Below are 18,666 nucleotides of genomic sequence, written 5' to 3'. Positions count from 1 at the left end.
TTTAGTGCCAGCGGTGCTGGGAGGTGGCACTGGCTGTGCTCACTGTCCCCACTGTGACTGGGGGTGGCCCCAAGGGGAGGAGGGACAGAGCTGGTCACAAAGCCATGCCCTGGGCTTATGTCACCTCTCCTGGTCCCCTCTGTGCTCCTCACATCAGGGCAGGGGTTGGTGAGGAAAGGGATGATGTTGTCCAAGAGCCGAGAGTGTGCTCCTTACCCAGTGATGCTCTCCAGGCTTCCTGTGCACCCCACATCTCCTGGGGTCACCCTGTGCCTGGGGACACAGGACAGTGGGGCTGGGAATACAGGAGGGTGGCTGTGGGTGCCAGAGGGGACTGGGCAGTGCTGCCCTGCACCCCGGGCATTACACCCTGTCCCAGTGGCTGCAGGGCACGGTGGTGGGAGCAGGTTATTGTGGGATACAGCAGCTTTTCCCCAGGAGCTGCACATGGCACCTGCTCTTGAACACCCGTGGCAGTGGCTCTGTGTTTGGGCAAGAGGGGTGACAGCAGTGTCCATCCCCAAGGGGTGGCTGTGCCATGCCCTGCTGGACCAGGGCAGTGAGTGGTGGAGGCTGATGGTTCCTTTGGAGCTTCTGGGCATGGGGCTCCAACCTCCCAGAGCACCCCTGTGTCCATCCCCAAGAGAAAAAGAGACCTGGAGGCTCTCAGGAGGGACATGGCCCTGTTCCATCCTCTTGGAAAAAGGCTTAGTGGGGAATTTAGTCTCTGCTGGGCCTGGATGAGACTGGATGCAACAGTTTCCCTGGGTAACCTCCCCCAGGGTATCTCACAGCCTGTGGGGTCAGTGCCACCACGGAGAGCCATCAGCAGTGACAGTAGCAGTGGCTGTTAAACGCCTGCATCTGTGTCTCCTCTGTGTGGCTCCTGCATTCCCAGCAGCAGCAGGAGGGACTCTGCTCGCTGGCATTTGGCATCTGCATTGTCTCTCCCCAGCAGCCTGGCCTCGCCTCAACTCAGACCACCTACAAGTCCCAGCTCCTTTCAGGACAGATGCTGCCAGTGGGTCCCTGGTGCTGCTGGAGCAGCTTCCCAGAGAGCTCTGGTGGGGTTATCCTGTTTCTGCTGCCCTCTGGAGCAGCTGGTGTGGGGAAACTGGGACAGGCAGGATGTATGAGCAGCCATGGGTGGGATAATGCAGCAGCCGGGTGGAGAGTGGTCCTGCCTCACATTAAGCCTCACCTGCTTCTTCAGCAGGGGCTGAGAGATCACAAAATCAGAATTTCCTGCTGACACCTGGAGCTCTCATTCTCCTGCCAGCCAGGCAGGTGGGAGGGACAATCCTGGATGGGCTCAGGGTCAGTTGAGTTCTTGGGAAGCAGGACACTTGCTGGGGTCCTGCAGGACCCCATGGGCTGCTGAGTTTGGCTTCTCCTTGTTTTGAGCTTCCCAGCAGTGGAGCAGTCAGCACCCTGCATGGCAGTGCTTGCACAGCCAGGCCTTTGCAGGGAGAGGAGGAGCTGGGAAGAGGGTCTGGGAGCTGCTGGATTTGGGCTGTGACCGTGCTCAGATCAGCCCTGGCTCACCCATTGGCATTGCCATGGTCTTCCCCATGGCCAGGTGCAGCCCTGCTCCAAGCCCAGCTTTCTGTATTTTCTGATCTGGCAAGGCTGGGAGCCAAAGGTCAGTGATTTCCTTCTGCACAGCAACATCAGCCCTGGGTTTGGTCTCCTGAGGATGGACCAGACAAGGTGTGGGCAATCAGAGTAAGGGAGGGATTTTGGTGGGAATGGGAAAGCATAGCCCAGCTCATGGAATTTCCCTCTTGGAAATGCAGGGGGAGTTTCACCTGGAAGTGCTGAAATGCTGTGCCAAGGGCAGGGCCTTGGGACCATCCCCTTGTTTGACACCAATCCTGACCCCGAGTGTCACAAGCAGCTGAGCACCACCCAGTGAGGGTGACCCAGCAGGTTCTGCTGAGCCCCACCAGCTTCCATCCGCTGCTCCCCTGCTGGCTCTCTGGCTGCTCGGGTCTCACAGGGCTTGCAGGAGCCGTGACTGATGTCCCAGGGAACTGAGGAGCCAGGAAGGCTCCATGACTCCCCCAAAGTGAGCGCATCTTTCCCCTGCCAGTGCTGTGTGATATCCCTGGGGTCAGCTCTCCCTGCTCCATGGACTATCAGCCTGGATCCTGCTTGGCAGGTCAGAGGCACTCTGTGTGATGGACATGATGGACATCATCCTAATTCTTAGTTCTCTGAGTCTGGCTGGACCTAATTTTTCAGGGAAAGGCCCTGAATGACCAGGTACCTCAGTGCTGGGGTCATGGCACCAGGACCACCCGTGACCTGCCGTAGCCGTGACCTCGGGGTGGCCTTTGGGGTCACAGCACCGAGACCACCCGTGACCTGCCGTGGCCGTGACCTCGGGGTGGCCTTTGGGGTCACAGCACCGAGACCACCCGTGACCTGCCGTGGCCGTGACCTCGGGGTGGCCTTTGGGGTCACAGCACTGGAACCACCCATGACCCACCATGGCTGTGACCTCGAGGTGGCCTTTGGGGTCACAGCACTGAGACCACCCGTGACCTGCCGTGGCCGTGACCGTGGGGTGGCCTTTGGGGCTGCGGCAGCGGGGCGTGCCAGGGTCCCCATCCCAGCTCAGTCAACCCCCTCTTTTCTCTCCCTATCAATCACTCTCCCTCTTGGAGTTTAAGTGGATCCCTGAGAGAAGTATCCCGAGTCTCCCGTAGCCGCGGGCTCACAATGCAGAGGGCTGTTCCTGCGCCAGCGGCTCGGCCGGGGGGGGGGATTGGGTTTCAGCCTGTTCCGCTGGCCCCCGGCCAGGCAAAGCAAAGCTCAGGGCTGCAGGGAAGGGCCACTGGCTTTGCTCAGCCCCTCTCAGCTCTCGCTGGCAAAAATATCATAATCAGGCTCCAGTAGAGCACGGGAGGCAGAGAGGGGCCTTTCAGCTCAGGGAAGGGTAAGGAGATCTGTGGGCAGATCCTCAGGCTGGGACAGACGGGTTTCTCATCAGCCACCCCCTGCCCGGGATGTGGTGCCTGTGCCTGAGGCCAGGATGGGCCCGTGGTTCCTGCATGGAGGAGTTCATCCTGACCTGTGGTGTCTCCAGGGCACATCCTGCTCTTGCTCCACCTGGCTGGGCCCTGATGTTGTGTGTCCCTCCATTCTGGAGCTGATGAGGTGTTTTAGGTGGGCTTCCAGGTCACGTAAGGGACGTGGTGACAAGCAGTGATCTCTCACTGTCTCTGCCTTAGGATGACTTTGTTCCCAATCTGTCAGAGCAGGCTGGGAGCTTCTTGCCTGCTTTGCACATCCAGCCCTGGCCACAGCTCACGGGTCCACGAGAAGCTTGCTCCCTGTGTTGATAATACTGGAGCAGGATTAAAATCCTGGCAAGTGTCCTACCCTGAGAGAGGAGCTGGCGTGAGGAGTGAAAGGGGAAGGGAAAAAGTTGTGGGTGGAAAAATGAGGGTGGAGGCTCCAGCTATCTGTGGGGCTATTTATTTGTCCAGCTGTTTCTTTATCTGGATGAGCTTGGAGCCTGTGAATGTGAAGCATTTGCCAGGACTTCTGAGAAACTTAGGTCCAGATGCTCTAAATTGGTCTGAATTGGCAAAACTCCATGGAAGTTATTTTTCTGGCTGGAGAGAAGTGTGTCTGCAGCATGCACAGCTCCTCTGTTAATCTGTTTCACCTCCAGCCTCTGCCACTGTCCCGTGGTCCTGCCACTCCCCATCCTCACTCCTGTCACCAGCAGGACCCAGCATGACCCCAGACTTGTCCTCCCCTCCCAGTTCTGTCCACCACTCTCATTCCTGAGCTGGCCAGATGGGAAAAGCTGCTGCAGCTGAGAGCCCCACACTCATTTCACTTATGGCTGAGCAGCAAGAAGACCCAGGGGAAGCACAGGAACCCCCACTCAGGTATTGTCCCAGCAGATCCTCAGAGTGATGCTGCCCTAGTGTGGCTTTGAGCACCTGGAAGTGGTGGGCAGGGGTGATAATGTTCCTGGAGATGCCAAGTGTCCCTCCAGAGTGAGGGCATGCCCTCAGAGCAGGCAGCAGTGCTGGGGACAGGCAGGAAGCTGCTCAGAGAAAACATCTTCAGAGTGATTAGGACGGGCCGTGGTGTGTGAGTGTCCCGTGGGGAGCGGCGCGGTTCCCGGTGGGAAACGGGCCAGAGCTGCCTCTGCTGCTTTTGGAGCAGCTGCAGATTTATTTATAATGCCGTGGGCAGCATGTGAAGCTGCAGATAAACACGCAGGAGGGGAGAACAGAAACAACAACACTGAGAAGACGCTGCTGTGCAGGGAGTGCTGGGCTGAGCTGCAGCTATCGCAGCCACCAGAGGTGGGACAGGGGCCAGGCTCCCACCCCTGCCATGGCTTTGCTCCATGGCCTGGGTGCCATGGGGATCTTTGTGGGGCTGCCAAGGCATCAGCCCCTCACTCCGTTATCTGGTGCTGCCAAACCAGCAGGATGGCACCGTGAAAGTGCCTGTGACAGTCAGTGAGGTGGCCAAGCTGGTGATCGAGGCATTAACAGTTGGGCTTGGGGTTGTCCATTGATGCCTTGGGAAGGCTGACCTGAAACAGAGACTGGACAGAGCTAGAGAGTAAAGTAGGGATTTATTGAAAGGCCTCTGGGGTCCACCTTGGGCAGGACAGGGCCTGACCAGGGCTACACTCAAGGTGGACTAAGTATGGTCACACAATGGCTGACAGGTCACAAGATGTTACATCTTCATAAGTTTTGGTCTATTTGCATATTGGGGTTTAATTGCCCAATAACAGCTTCAGGTTGTGAGGTCCCATCCTTCTTGTTCCTCCCTTCAGCCCCCCTTGTTTGTGCTTTTGGGCCTGAAAGTTGTCCTTGGTGTGCGGCAGGAAAAGGATTTGTTTTGTGTCCCTGCTCTGTGAATGGAGCTCACCGGCACTTAATGTGAGGCTCAGAACTGCACCCCTGGGCAGCACAGAATGTGAAATACATGAAAGCTAAAACTCAAGGCATCACCATCCTGGAACTGGTCTATGTTTGTTGTCCCCAGCCCAGGAGCTGGTCCTGTTGTGTGCTGCTTGGGGCAGCCCCAGGTAGGGCCAGGGAAGCTGCTGGGGGAGGTATGGCCGTGACAGCCCACTGTGGGTCACCATGGGCACAGAAGTGGCAGGGACAGAGGACAGCCTGGAGGATATTGCAGATGGAGGGGCTGCCTGAGGAGGATGGGGGGTTCCCATGCCTCGGGGCTTATCACACTTTGTGCGGATCTTGTACCTGTGGCAGAACTTTGTCCAAATGATGTCCCTGGGCCTGGAGTCATCTGTCACTCAGAAGTGTCCCTGAGCATCTGGAACAGGTTGCCCAAACTCCCCATCCCTGGCAGTGCCCAAGGCCAGAATGGACAGGGCTTGGAGCAACCTGGGACAGTGGTGGAAGGTGTCCCTGCCCATGGCAGGGGGTGGAATGAGATGAGCTTTAAGGTCCCTTTCAAACCAAGCTCCTCTGGGATTCTATGATTAATCCAGGATCTTCAAAGAGCAGCTGATGTCATTGCAAAGCCTCTCTTGGTGATTTTTGAGCAGTCTTGGGATTTCAGAGAGATCCCAGCTGACTGGAAGTTGGTGAAGGTTGTCCTAATTTCCAAGAAGAGCAAGAAGGACCCTGGAAACTCCAGGCCTGTCAGTCCCACTTCACTGCCTGGTAAAGTCAATGGAGAGCATTATTCTGAGAAGTACTGAAAAACACCTGGAGGACAATGTAGTCATTGGTCACAGCCAGCACGGCTTCATGAGGGGAAGTCCTGCTTATCAAACCTGATTTCCTTCTATGACAGGCTAAACCCACCTGGCTGATCAAGGGAAGCCAGGAGATGGAATCTTTTTTTGATTTCTGCAAAGCTTTTGATGCTGTCTCCGGCAGGATTCTTCTGGACAAACTGTCCAGCCCCCAGCTGGACAAATACATCACAGGGTGGGTGAGAAACTGGCTCACAGGTCAGGCACAATGGGAAAGGGTCTGGAGGGAAAGCCATAAGAGGAGTGGAGGAGGTCACTTGGTCTGCTCAGCCTGGAGGAGACTGAAAGGAGATCTCACTGTGCTCTTCAACATCCTCCTGAAGGGCAGCAGAGGAGCAGGTACCAGTCTCTTCACCCTGGTGAGCAGTGGCAGGACTTGAGGAAATGTCTGCAGTTAAGTCACAGGAGGTTTAGGTTGGATATTGGGAAAAGGTTTTTCACCCAGAGGTTGGTTGGGCACTGGACAGGCTCCCCAGGGCAGGGGTCACAGGCCTGGCTGAGTTCAAGGAGCATTTTGACAATGCTTTGTGCTCTCAGGCACAGGCTGGGGCTGTTGGGGTTTCCTGTGTAGGGCCAGGAGTGGGACTTTATGATCCCTGTGGGTCCCTTCCAGGTCAGCCTATTCTATGATTCTATAATTCTAACTTGGACAGGGCCTGGAGCAACCTGGGACAGTAGAAGGTGTCCCTGCCCATGGCAGGGGGTGGAACTGGATAAGGTTTAAGGTCCCTCCCAACCCAAACCATTCTGTGGTTCTGCAATTCTGATTCACATCCACCTGTGCTGACCCTGCAGGGTCACTGTGCTTCCCAGTGGCTTCACAGTTATTCCCAATTTTCTATAATTCAGGCACTCTCTGCTCAGTGTGACCCCACCTCCAAAAGGACTTCAGCTGGGCAACACCTTGGTGCAAAAACTGCCCCAAAAGGGGCACATTGGGGTGTTAGAGCTGTGTGCCATGGGGACCACATCCCTGGGACCCCCTGCACAGTGAAGGGTGATAAACAGGAGCCTCAAAGACAGGAACCTGGTTTAGGGAGGAAGAAGAAGGAAGCTGAGCTAATTTAGCTGTCTTGGAGATGGATCATTTGCCACCCATGAGCACCACAAGTGGGAAAGGTTTTGGACTGCAGAGTCTTTGTAGAAGGAAAAGGAAATCCAACAACTGGCAGCTGAATGGTGTAAATCCAGACTAAAATTATTGGAATATCTGGTGTTTTTTTATGGGAAGATAATTTGCCATTGGAAAAACTTGCTTAAAACCTGCAAATTTCTTCTTCTCTTTGTCTCTGGGCCAGCTAGAGTGGATGCAGAGCTCCAAGGGGATCCTTCAGCTGAGGATAAAGGGATGGGGTCAGTTATGTACTGAGCACGACATTGCCACTGAACAGAGTTTTCATTAGGTAAAAGGCATTTAAAAATGCAAAATGCTCTAAAATACAAAGTTTATTTGGGGAATTATTTGTAATGAGTTAGAATATATCTTCTTTTCCATTTTAGTCACTGCTATTAATGTACTTACTATGCACCACTGTCGTTGATAGTTAAGATAAAGTAACAAATTCAGGGGGTTTTTAAAGCTTCTTGCTAGCACTGGGTGAAAAATGTTGTTTTCCTTTCAGATCAAACGCCACTGGTGTTCTAATGAAAAAGCCAGATCCTCTGATAAAGTAAACACTATTATTGACCTATGTAAACAAATATTCAGTTTGAAAAGAAATTTCGTAAATCTGACCCACAACATTTCGGGATTAGCTGTTTTCCAGAACTCTTCCTAGTGGGAAAAATTGAAAAGAACTATTTTTTTGCTTTTTTTTACTCTTGGAATAAAACCAAATTTCGAAATCCTGGTTTCCTGTGAACTGGAAACCGCTGGCTCGAACCGGGAGTAATGAACAAGCCACAGTCTGAGCAGGATTTACTGCCAGGGGTAGGTGCAGGGAGCACAGCAGGGCCGAGGCACTTTTTGGGGTGCCAGTGGGGAAGGGGAGGTCACAGGGTTGGAGTTGTCACCTCTGCATCCGAGCCTGGCTCTTCAGTGATGGATCTGCACAAGGCTGAGCTTTTCTTCCTTTGTTTTTGTTCAATGGAGTGAAAGTGGAGAAGGTGGAGATGCTCTTGGGGGGTTCATGGCTGAATGCTTTTTTTTCTGGTGGGGAGAGGGACAGCAGAAGGACATGGTTACATCCAATAACTCTCCATTCCTGTTCTGGGACTACCCTTAGCAGTGTCCAAGGCCAGGCTGGACAGGGCTTGAAGCAACCTGGGACAGTGAAAGGTGTCCCTGCCATGGCAGGAGGGTGGGGCTGGATGGTCTTGGAGGTCCTTCCCAACCCCAACCATTGTGGGACTCTAAGTGTGTATGGGATGGACACTTCCACCATCCCTGCAAGTGCAGGTGGCATCTCCAGGGCATGTGCTGAATTCAGGGGCAGTTTCATGTTGTCCCTGCAGAGCAGGGAGACAGAATTTCCTCTCTGGGCATCACCGTGGTCTCAGCACAGAGTCACTGGCCATGTGCAGCCCTGTGCAGTCTGTCCCACCACGCTCCCCTCATGTCCAGCCTCAGTGTTTTCAGGCCTTTGGGCAGAATTTCTAAACTGCATTTCCTAAACTCGGGAATATTGTCCTGTTTTCTTAAACTGTCAGCCTTGGGTGTGGTGCAGAAAAATCCCTGTATTGCAGTGAGCTGCAGACCTGGAGGACAGAGAGTTACCCAGAGTGTTTAAAGCACTCACGGAAGTGTCAAAATAAAGACTTTTGAGCACTCCCTGGGAAGTGTTAAAGAAGTGTGTAGATGTGCTTAGAACCATGGTTTAGTGCTGAACATGGCAGTGCTGCAGTAATGGCTGGACTTGATGATAATGGATGGCTTTTCCAACCATGATTCCAGGTGTCTGTCCCATTTATTTCTGATGGGGCTGGCTGGCACATTCACCTGCTGATGTTGGCCCAGGTATTTTGGGGTACCTGAGTACCCCCTCCTTGTGCCATCAGTGGAGTTAAACCAACCCACAGCTATTTGGGATGGAAAGAATTCCAGTGCTGGAGGTATCATGAGCTGCAGTAAGGGTGAAGAGGCTTTGCTGCTGCGTGGCTTAGGAGGACTTGTCTGTGCTGGTTGGTGGTAGCATCCCCTGACCTATTTCAACCCAAATCATCTGGAAAACCAGCTTTAACAGTGGTTTAATTTTTTAGTACTTTTAAGTCCTAAAAGTGCCGTTCCTTCCTATATTCTGCTGCTTCTCTGAGGATTCTCCCTGCTGTGCAAAGTGCTGAGAAAGAAATATCCTGCTTTTGGCAAAGGAAAGTAGAAGGTGATGGAGGATCCCTGCTCAGGCTGCTCATCATGTACAAGGGAAGAACTGGGCTGGGGGTACCTGGATTTGGGATTGAGAGGAGGAAAATACAGATTGGCTGATGGGTGGAAGAGTTCCCATTCATAGCAGGAGACATTGCCTGTGCTGGGCACCTCGAGGTCCCACCTCAAATCCTGGGGTCAGTTTTGTGCTCCTAATGAAAATTAAGACATTGTGGGACTGGAGCGTGTCCAGAGAAGGAAATGGAGCTGGGGAAGGGGCTGGAACATTAGGAGTGACTGAGGGAGCTGGGAAAGGGGCTCAGCCTGGAGAAAAGGAGGCTCAGGGGGGACCTTGTGGCTCTGCACAACTCCCTGACAGGAGGAGACAGCCAGGAGGGGGTTGGGCTCTGCTCCCAAGGAGCAAGAGACAGGATAAGAGGAAATAGCCTCAAGCTGTGCCAGGGGAGGTTTAGATTGGATATTCCTTCCCTATTCCTGTATTCCCTATTCCTTCCCTAATTCCTATTTCTGGATAGGGAAAATTCCTTCATGGAAAGGGTGGTCAGGCATTGGACCAGAGCAGTGGTGGAATCACCATCCCTGGAGATGTTCAAAAAATGTGTGGATGTGGCACTTGTGAACATGGTTTAATGAGGAACATGGTTGTGGTGCTGGGATGATGGTTGCACTTGATGATCTTGGAGCATTTCCAATCTGAACATTCCATGATTCCATGATTCTGCACAGGGGCCAGGCAGCAGTGGGGTGGAGGGACCAATACCTGAGCTGAGATGTGGCCAAAAGGCTCAGTGTGGGGTGGGCTCCAGCCCTGCAGACCTGGGCTAGCCCCTCTCCACCTTTATCCCTGTCTCCATCTTCAGTCCTTTCATCAGCATCCAGTGACTCCTCATTTCCCCTTCCTTCCACAGAGACCCTGATGGACTCCACAACGGCGACAGCAGAGCTGGGCTGGACAGTGCATCCTCCATCAGGGGTAAGGCATCACCTTAGGGGGGCCTGGAGCTGCTCTGGGGTCTCTTCTGCACATGAATGTGGCAGGCTTGGCCCAGAAAAAGTCAGGCATTGATGCAAAGTGCCTTGGTCATGTGGGAAGAGCACAAAAGGAGGTGATAGTTGAAGTTTCCAGTAGTTCTCTAGGAGATGATACTCCAAAAAAAAACCCTGTGCTGGTGGGATGTAATTCCCACCCAACAGAGTCAAACCAGTGTGGTGCTAGAGGAATCATACTCTCCACAGAGCTGGCCTGCAGCCACCTAAAAATGAGGAGAGCAAAAAACAACATGCCAAGGCCACAGTCATTTGTCCACAGTGCCTCACTTGTTATTCCATTGCCTGTAGCAGGGTGAGGGTCTGGTCCTGAAAGGACTGTCCAGCATCCTTGGCATCCCACAGGGAGATGTTTGCTGGCTCAGCAGAACTCTCTGCTTTACCAGGGCCAGGTGTACCCTGAGACACACCCAAAGACCACCCTGAAGAAGCTCCTTTAAAGAAGAGCTTGGGCAAGGCTTCATCATCATCAGGTTCATCCCCCAGAGGGTGCTGGCACTGCCCAGGCTCCCCAGGGAATGGGCACAGCCCCAGAGCTCCAGGAGTGTTTGGACAATGCTCCCAGAGATGCACAGGGTGGGATTGTTGGGTCAGGGTCAGGAATTGGACCCAATGATCTCTGTGGGTCCCTTCTAATTCAGACCATTCTGTGATTCCATGATTTCTGCACCTTCCGCTCACGGGAGAAAACCAGAGTGGAGCCACCTCTGTGTCCCACGTGGGGCATCAAGGTGCTTCAGGAGCATCCTGCCCACCTCTGCTGCAGTGACCAGCAGCAGCCACAGACCCCAGACCTGCTCCCCTGCACTTGGGTGGCTCAATCCAGCCTGGCCAAAGCCAGGGGATCCTCCCATGCCCATGGCAGTGACGGCTCAGGCTCTGTCCTGCCTTCCACCCACCCTCTGCAGGGGCTGGATGAAGACGTTTCCGTGGCCCTCACCCCTGGGCTGACAGCGTGCCCCCGATCTGAGCCGACTTGGCAAGAAGAGAAGAAAAGAAGCAGCCAAGAAAAGCCTGGTGTGGGGGGAATGGAGGGAGCAGGGGCAGCGTGGCTGCGCCGGGCGCTGCGGCTGGGCCCATCACCATGATAAAGGGCAGAGCTGCCCCAGCCCCGCCGGTGCCCGCCGAGGGGGATGACGGGCACACAATGACGGGGAGCAGAGGTCAAGTCTTTTTCTCTCCTGGCCCAGCCTTTCTTGTTTGCCGTGTTTCCATATGTGAAGCACGCCCTGCTCCCTCTCCCCAGCGCGGCCGTAATGAGGCCGGGGCCTGCTGGAAGCCTCTCCCCGGGTTATTGTGCTGCTGCCTCCTTTTGAGCTCCCGGCATGTTAATTAGAGAGCCCAGAGAAAGGGAGAGGCTTCTAATTAAGCGTCGGGGAAGCGCAGGGGCTGGTGCACGGGGGGGATTTGCTCTCCCATCTGGGAAAAGGGAAGTCTGGAGGCGGCCGCTGGCTGTGGCAGGGATGTGGGAGGATGATGGGGGATACAGCCCGGCCCTCAGGATCCTTCCAGGTCCCTCATCAGGGTGGAGATGCTCATCTGGACAGTCTCAGTGGTTGGTGGGGTGATCTCCTGTCTCCACCTCTGGGCAGGGCCCTCAGGAGGGATGTGGCACACGGTGTCCTGCTCTGTGCTTGTCACAGGTGACAATTCTGCAGGACAAGGCAGTGCACCCCACTCAGAGGTGACTGGCCAGGTTGGGTGCAGCCAGCATCACCTGGAAGACAGAAGCTGCTGTGTGCTCCTTTTCAGGGATTATTAGAGACCCCAAAGAGTTGCTTTATGTCTGGCTCTGAAGCTCTTGTGCCATTCATAGGTGTCCCCAAGGCTGAGCTCTCTGGGCTCGTGTCCTTACCCTCCCTGGGGCCTGGGCAGGTGTGGGTGGGGGGTCCCTTGGTCTTGGTGGCTGCCAAGGTGGATGTCTGGAGTGGTCCAGGTGAGGGAGAGCCACATGAGAGGCTGGGCAAGGCAAGGAATTGCTTCTGCATGCCTTGTCCTTGATTCCCTCATTCCCCTCCCAACCAGTGCCCTGAAAAGCAGGGAGATCCTGCAATTTTCCACTAACACACCAAATTTATTTCTGGAAAACAAAGCAAATGCTCCGGCTGTGTTTTGCGAGGATGCTCTTCTCGTCCCCCAGCCCTGGCAGCAGATTTACAGCCACTGCCAATCTGAAGTGGTTGGAGCTGTTGGGGATCTTCCCTGACAGCCTTCTGTTGGGCTGTGAGCCTTGATGTGCGAGGAGCAATCTGTCTCCCATCCCCTGAGCCTCTCTCCCCAGTCCTGGGTGCCCTTGTGAGCCCATTTACAGCCCGAGGGGCTGGGGGTGCTCTGCTCCTGCAGGATTTTCCCTGGATTTGGTCCTGGCACTGGTGCTGGATCTGGGCTGTGCTGCTGCCCTGCCCTGGGTGTTGTGATCCTGCAGCCAGGGCAGGGTTGTGCTTGGGGTGTAACATCCATGGGAAACAGCTCGGCTTCCACTTGAGCAGGTTTGTGAACAAATTCAGAAGGAACAGTTCCAGCTGGCAGGGACTGTGTCACATGCCAGCAGGACTCTGGTCCCTGCTGCCAGCATCACCAGGGTGCCCTGGGTGGGGATGGGACTGCAGGGAGATGCTCTGCACTCTGGCAGGGGCTGAGCTGGGGGAGATGCTCTGTGAGCTGAGGGTTCTTCTCCCACAAAGACCCTTCCCTGTTGGTTGTTTCCTCAGAGGAGCAGTGGCCAGTCACAGGATGCAGCTCATGCCTTGCATCTCCCACTCAGAAGCAGCCCCATCTTACACAGAATGGAGACAACAAGTGCTGGAGGATTTGGGGAAAAAAACAGCCTGGGAAAAGGGCAAAGAGCTGGAGAAGGCCAGGAGATGTCACAGCAGCCCTGAGCTTTGTGGGGACAGCCGGGAGTGTGTCAAGGGGGGTTAGACTGGATCTTAGGGAAAGGTTCTTCCCCCAGAGGGTGCTGGGCACTGCCCAGGCTCCCCAGGGAATGGGCACAGCCCCGAGGCTGCCAGAGCTCCAGGAACCTTTGGACACCACTCTCAAGCACAGGGAGAGATTGTTGGGGTGATTGTGCAGGGCCAGGAGGTTGACTTGATGATCCTTGTGGGTGCCTTCCAGCTCAGGATATTCTCTTCTGTAATTCTACAGAGCTTCCTCCAGAGCTGGCAGAGTCAGTCAGCTGAGGGGAGCTGGGCAGAGCTTCCCATGGGGAAATCTGTCAGCTCCGAGCTGTCTTGCTGGGAAGGATGTTGCTGTCATGGCACAGCTCACGGAGATGTCTGCATCCCACAGACATGATCCAGTTCAGGACAGCTGGGGCTGGGAGGACCTGAGCACCTGCTGGAGGAACCTTAAAGCATTTGACCCTCAAGGGGGCAGGGATAAAGGCTCCAGTGGGACTTACCCAGCACCTCCCTTTTTGGGAACACAGTGGGATTGGCCATGGTCCCTTCCTGCTCCTGGGAAGGGGCACTGGCTGCAGCCAGCCAGGAGGTTTTATGGCTTGTGGGGTAGCAGGTCATGTCTGTGACCACAGTGGCACTGGTGGGAATCCCTGTGCAAAAGGCACCATGTTCCTTTGCCAGAGGAACCATGGCCATGGGCACAGCCCCTACTGAAACCATTTCTGCAGAGCAGTGGCCCTGCTGTCCCACCAGCAGCAGAGAGCCTTGGCCATGAATGGAGCATGGTGCTGGTGGCAGTGAGGTAGCCCCAAGGAGCCCCTTTGTCCCCACAGTGTGGAGCCTGCCTGGGGCATGGTGTGGGTCAAACCCTGCCCGAGCAGGCACAGGGCACCTGCAGGGGGTACTGGGATGAGGTGCTGGGCACTCTGGGACAGCCTGTGGGATGGGGTGGGCACAGAGAGGGGCAGCTGGTGCTGGCAGAGCCTGCTTGGCACACGGTGGGGATGGGAAGAGGTGAGGAGGGTGGGGAAGAGCTGTTGAGTGCAGCCCCCTGACTGTCTGTGTCCTGCCCGCAGTGGGAAGAGGTGAGTGGGTACGATGAGAACATGAACACCATCCGCACCTACCAGGTGTGCAACGTCTTTGAGTCCAGCCAGAACAACTGGCTCAGGACCAAGTACATCCGGAGGAGAGGAGCACACCGCATCCACGTGGAGATGAAATTCTCCGTGCGGGACTGCAGCAGCATCCCCAACGTCCCAGGCTCCTGTAAGGAGACTTTTAACCTGTACTATTTCGAGTCGGACTCTGACTCGGCCACCAAGACTTTTCCCAACTGGATGGAGAATCCTTGGATGAAGGTGGACACCATTGCTGCCGACGAGAGCTTCTCCCAGGTGGACTTAGGCGGGCGGGTGATGAAGATCAACACCGAGGTGCGCAGCTTTGGGCCTGTCTCCAAGAATGGTTTCTACCTGGCCTTCCAGGACTACGGGGGCTGCATGTCCCTGATCGCCGTGCGTGTCTTCTACCGCAAATGTCCCCGCGTGATCCAGAACGGGGCCGTCTTCCAGGAAACCCTGTCGGGGGCAGAGAGCACCTCGCTGGTGGCAGCCAGGGGCACGTGCATTGCCAATGCTGAGGAGGTGGACGTGCCCATCAAGCTGTACTGCAACGGGGATGGAGAGTGGCTGGTGCCCATCGGCCGCTGCATGTGCCGGGCTGGTTACGAGTCGGTGGAGAACGGGACCGTCTGCAGAGGTAACCACGGGCTCCCCCCTGCTGCTGGGGGCACTTGGGATTTGCATCTGGGATGTGCATGAACCTCATGGGAGGGACCTCTTTGGGCGTGTGTGGAGGCTGAGTGCTTCCCGAGCTCCTTACTCCCTGCCCTGGGCTCGTTGTTGCAGAGGCTGTGTGTGATCTCCGGGTCCCCAGAGCTGCAGGGTTCAGGGCTGGCATGTGCTGGTGCCATCTGTGCTCTCCAGTTTTTGGAGGCACCAGTCTGCAGCTGCCTCCCAAAATCCTGGGGCTGTTATGCTGTTGGTTTTGCTCTGTGCTTTGGCATGGGCTGAATCTCTTCTTGGATGAGGGGAGTGGGAATGCAGGGCCCCAAAAGGATGCAGTGGGAGGGACTGAGTTGTTTACAGTGTTTTCCTGGTGAGGTGCAAATGGCCCAGGGCGGGACATGGTGGTAGCCTGTTCAGAGCTACCTGACCCCTGTGCTCCTCAACAGCCAGAGGTTTCCTACCCTAGAAATGTTCTGCCTCTGGACATGTTCTCCTGCCTCTGGAGATGTTCTCCTGCCTCTGGACATGTTCTCCTGCCCCTGTAGATGTTCAAGGCAGACTCAGTGAGTGCCTGCTGAGCTCAGCTGAGGACCATGGAGCCAGTGTGGTCCCAGGCCAGCCAGAGGCTCAGCACCCCCTCCCTGAGCTGATGTCTGTGCTCCTCTCCAGTCACCCAAGGGCTCAGGAAGGTTGAGAAAGGAGCTCCTGGGGTTGCTGGGAGGGAGGTGGGGACCCCAGAGCTGTGTGATGGGCACCTACAGCTGTGCCATGCATGGAGCAAACCACAGAGTTGGGCAAACAGGATCTTTTTCCCCCTGTCCTGGCTGAACATCCAAATCCTTCTGCGGTTCCAATAACATCGACACACTCCAAGCAGAGCCAGGGCTTCTGAGATCAATTATAGATATGTCTGTGGCCACTGCAGAGCCAAGGGAGGGGCTGTGTCTCCTCCCTTCTGGCTGTGAAGGGGTGGCTGAGCAGAGCTGAGCACGGGGAAGGTGCTGGTAGTGGGAGACAGACACACTGGAGGGCAGAATGGACAATCTGATTGTGCCCAGGAGGGACTGCAGGGCTGTATGGTCCCCTTGGAGAGGGCTCCATGTCTGCTTCTGGTGGCTGGGCTGCTCATGCACCAAAATCCAGGTGCTGCTGTGCTGTGGGGATCATTTAATATCCCTGATTTCAGCCACTCCTCACTTAGCCACTGAATGCCTCTTCCCACCGAGCTCGGGCAGATCAAGTGTCTTCCAGCCGTAGCAGGGATGGGGATGGGGACACAGGGAAGTCCTGCTGGAAGCTGAGCCCGGCTAATCCCTGCCTCGAAGGGCAGACAGGGGTTTTACAACTCCCAAGTGAAGCATCCGTGGCAACACCAGAAAGCCCCGATGATTCATGGCAGCTTTTCCGTCTCGGGCTGTTTTTAACCCGAGCAGAGCCAGCCCTGCTCAGAGCATCTTGGAGCTCCCAAATTTCGAGCCCAGCCAAGGGCAGTGCCCTCCCAGGACCCCTCCTGTGCCCGCAGGGCCGGCAGGGAGCAGAACGGGCAGGAGCAGGCCGAGGAGGGAGCGAGCAGGAGGGAGAGGCCGGTCCCTCTTTGTCTGGGCAGCAGCAGGATTTTGGGAGGTCCGGTCCCTCGGCAGCTGTTTCTGCAGCCGGTGCTGGCGAGCGCCGGCCCCGCGCTCCCCGCCCTCGTTAATCACGCGGTGGCCGCCAGCCCATCGTCTCCATGGGGCAGCTGGCTCCGGGGCTGCCTCCTTCTCGCTTTTCCCTTCTCCCTTTTTCCTCCCCCTTTTCCCTTCTCCTTTTTCCCTTTTCCCTTTTCCCTTTTCCCTTCTCCCTTGTCCCTTCCTCCTTCCCCTTTCCCTTCCTCTTTCCTTTTCCATTTTCCCTTTTCTCTTTTCCCCTTCCCCTTCCCCTGTCTTTCCTTCCTGTTCTCATTACCTTTCCCTCTTTGGCTTTTCCCTTCCTCTTCCCCTTCCCTTTCCCCTTTCCCCTTTCCCCATTCTCCTTTCCTTTCCATTCTCCTTACCTTTCCCCTTCTTCCCCTTTCTCTTCCCCTTCTGTTTCCCCTTCCCCTCCCCCTTCACCTTCCTCTTCTCCTTCCCTTCTCCTTCCTATTCCCTTCTTCCCCTCTTCTTTTCTTCCCCTTTCCCTTCCCTCTTTGCCTTTGCCTTCCCCGTCCCTTCTTTCCCTTCCCCTTCTCGTGTGGGGTGGGATCAAGGCTGGATGGGCCCCAGGACTGTGCCAGACTGGGACACCCCCTCCATTTTTCCCTGGCAGCCCCAAGAAGAGGAGTGGGGACTGGGAGGAGAGCCAGACACAGAGTTGGCAGGACAGCCACGGCATCCCCGTCCTCTCTCAGGCCTCCCAGTGAGCCCCACGAAGGGCTGGGAAGGGGCTGGTGGCCCCAGCTCTGCTCGGGAAGGACCTGCGGGATGTTCCTGCATCCCTGCCCTCCTCCCGCCGGGTCCTGCCCCTGCTCCCCACTGAGGCAGCGGCAGAGCCTGGCTGGGAGGGAGGACTCCCTCCTACATGTGGCTGGCAGGTTTGCTCGTGTTTCCAGGGGTGGGAGGGAATCTGGGCCCCTCTCCAGAAGCAAAACAAAAGCAAATCCGAGCTGCCTTTCGGGGTGAAGTTCTCTCACGCGCTCAGGCGCACAAACAGGACGTGGCAGGGAGCGTGGGGGGCCGTGCTCCTGCCCCACCGAGGGGTCCAGGTGGAGAAGGGCATCCCAAGGAATGGACAATCCTCCTGTGCAGCTGGAAGGAGTTGCTCATTTTCTCTGCTGGGCTTTTCATCTGGCTAATAGCGCTCCAGCCCGCTGGCGGCAGCGTGCACGGGGGATATTTATGGAGGAAGTTCATGCATCTAACAGCTTAAGCTCTTCTAAGCTCGCAACCCCAGCACAAAAGGATTTGGGGGCAGTTAACAATTCTGTGTGGTTAAGAGATTTTCATTTCGCTGGGCCTGGCTCGCTGCTCCAGCAGGGCCCTGCGAGGGGCTGCCTGCCCCATCCTCTCTGGAGAGGGGCTCCACACCCACCCCATCCTCCCTGCTTCACCTTCTGCTCCCTGCCTGCGTCTTTTCTCTCCATCTCCCTGTTCTTTGTCTGCGCCTCCCCCTCTCCTCCCCTCCCTGTCCCTCCCATGCAGCACACGAAGCGCGTTTCTCCCTCTGCCTCCCGTATCCATTGGCTCCTCTCAGCCACGGCGTGGGCAGAGCCATTGTGCTGGCTGGCCAGAGGATGGACGCTGTGCCTGCTCAGGGACAGCAGCTGATGGCTGCTGCTCCCAGCAGTTCAGCCCTTCATCCATCCCTCCTGCAGCTCCTCTCCATCATGGCAGGGAATCTCTGGTCCCGGTGTTCTCTTTGTTGTGCTTGTACAGCACCGAGCGCTGGGAGTCCTGGTCCTGCTGGAGTGACAAGGGGTGGGCTTGCCCTGCAGAAGGTGGTGGTGACACTCTCTGGCTGTCAGAGACATCTGGTGTCATCCCTTGGGGTCACAGGCCTTTCTGAGGAGGAGAGGAGCTGGTGACCTGATGGGAAGAGGAGAAACCAGGTCAGATTCAGGCTGGCAGCTGTCTTCTCCTTGGCCCTCTTCTCTCTTCTCTGCCTCTCTATTCCACTTCTGTGAGACCCTCCTGCAGTGCTGCCTCCAGCTCTGGGGTCCCCAACATCAGAAGGATGTGGAGCTGATGGAGTGAATCCAGAGGAGGCCACAGAGATGTTCTGAGGCCTAGAGCCCCTCTGCTCTGCAGCCAGGCTGGGAGAGCTGGAGAAGAGAAGGCTCCAGGGAGAGCTCAGAGCCCCTGCCAGGGCCTAAAAGTGCTC

General features: G+C 56.0%; 1 protein-coding gene across 2 annotated transcripts in view; it reads left to right on the top strand.

The window, feature by feature from the left end:
* The window catches only part of EPHB2 (EPH receptor B2), a gene marked incomplete at both ends in the record, with an annotated part of 297,582 nt that overhangs the window by 193,769 nt on the left and 85,147 nt on the right, over window positions 1-18,666 (top strand). For both annotated transcript variants that reach the window (XM_083876869.1, XM_083876870.1), the window contains 2 exons: window positions 10,004-10,068; window positions 14,122-14,806. In XM_083876869.1, coding sequence (XP_083732995.1) covers window positions 10,004-10,068; window positions 14,122-14,806 — 750 coding nt within the window. The remainder of the gene's footprint in view (window positions 1-10,003; window positions 10,069-14,121; window positions 14,807-18,666) is intronic.

The sequence above is a fragment of the Zosterops lateralis genome, assembly GCF_965231275.1.
Source record: "Zosterops lateralis genome assembly, chromosome: 22".
Classification (NCBI taxonomy): domain Eukaryota; kingdom Metazoa; phylum Chordata; class Aves; order Passeriformes; family Zosteropidae; genus Zosterops; species Zosterops lateralis.
The sequence above is the reverse complement of the archived record's forward strand: the minus strand, read 5'-3'. Positions and strand labels throughout refer to the sequence as shown.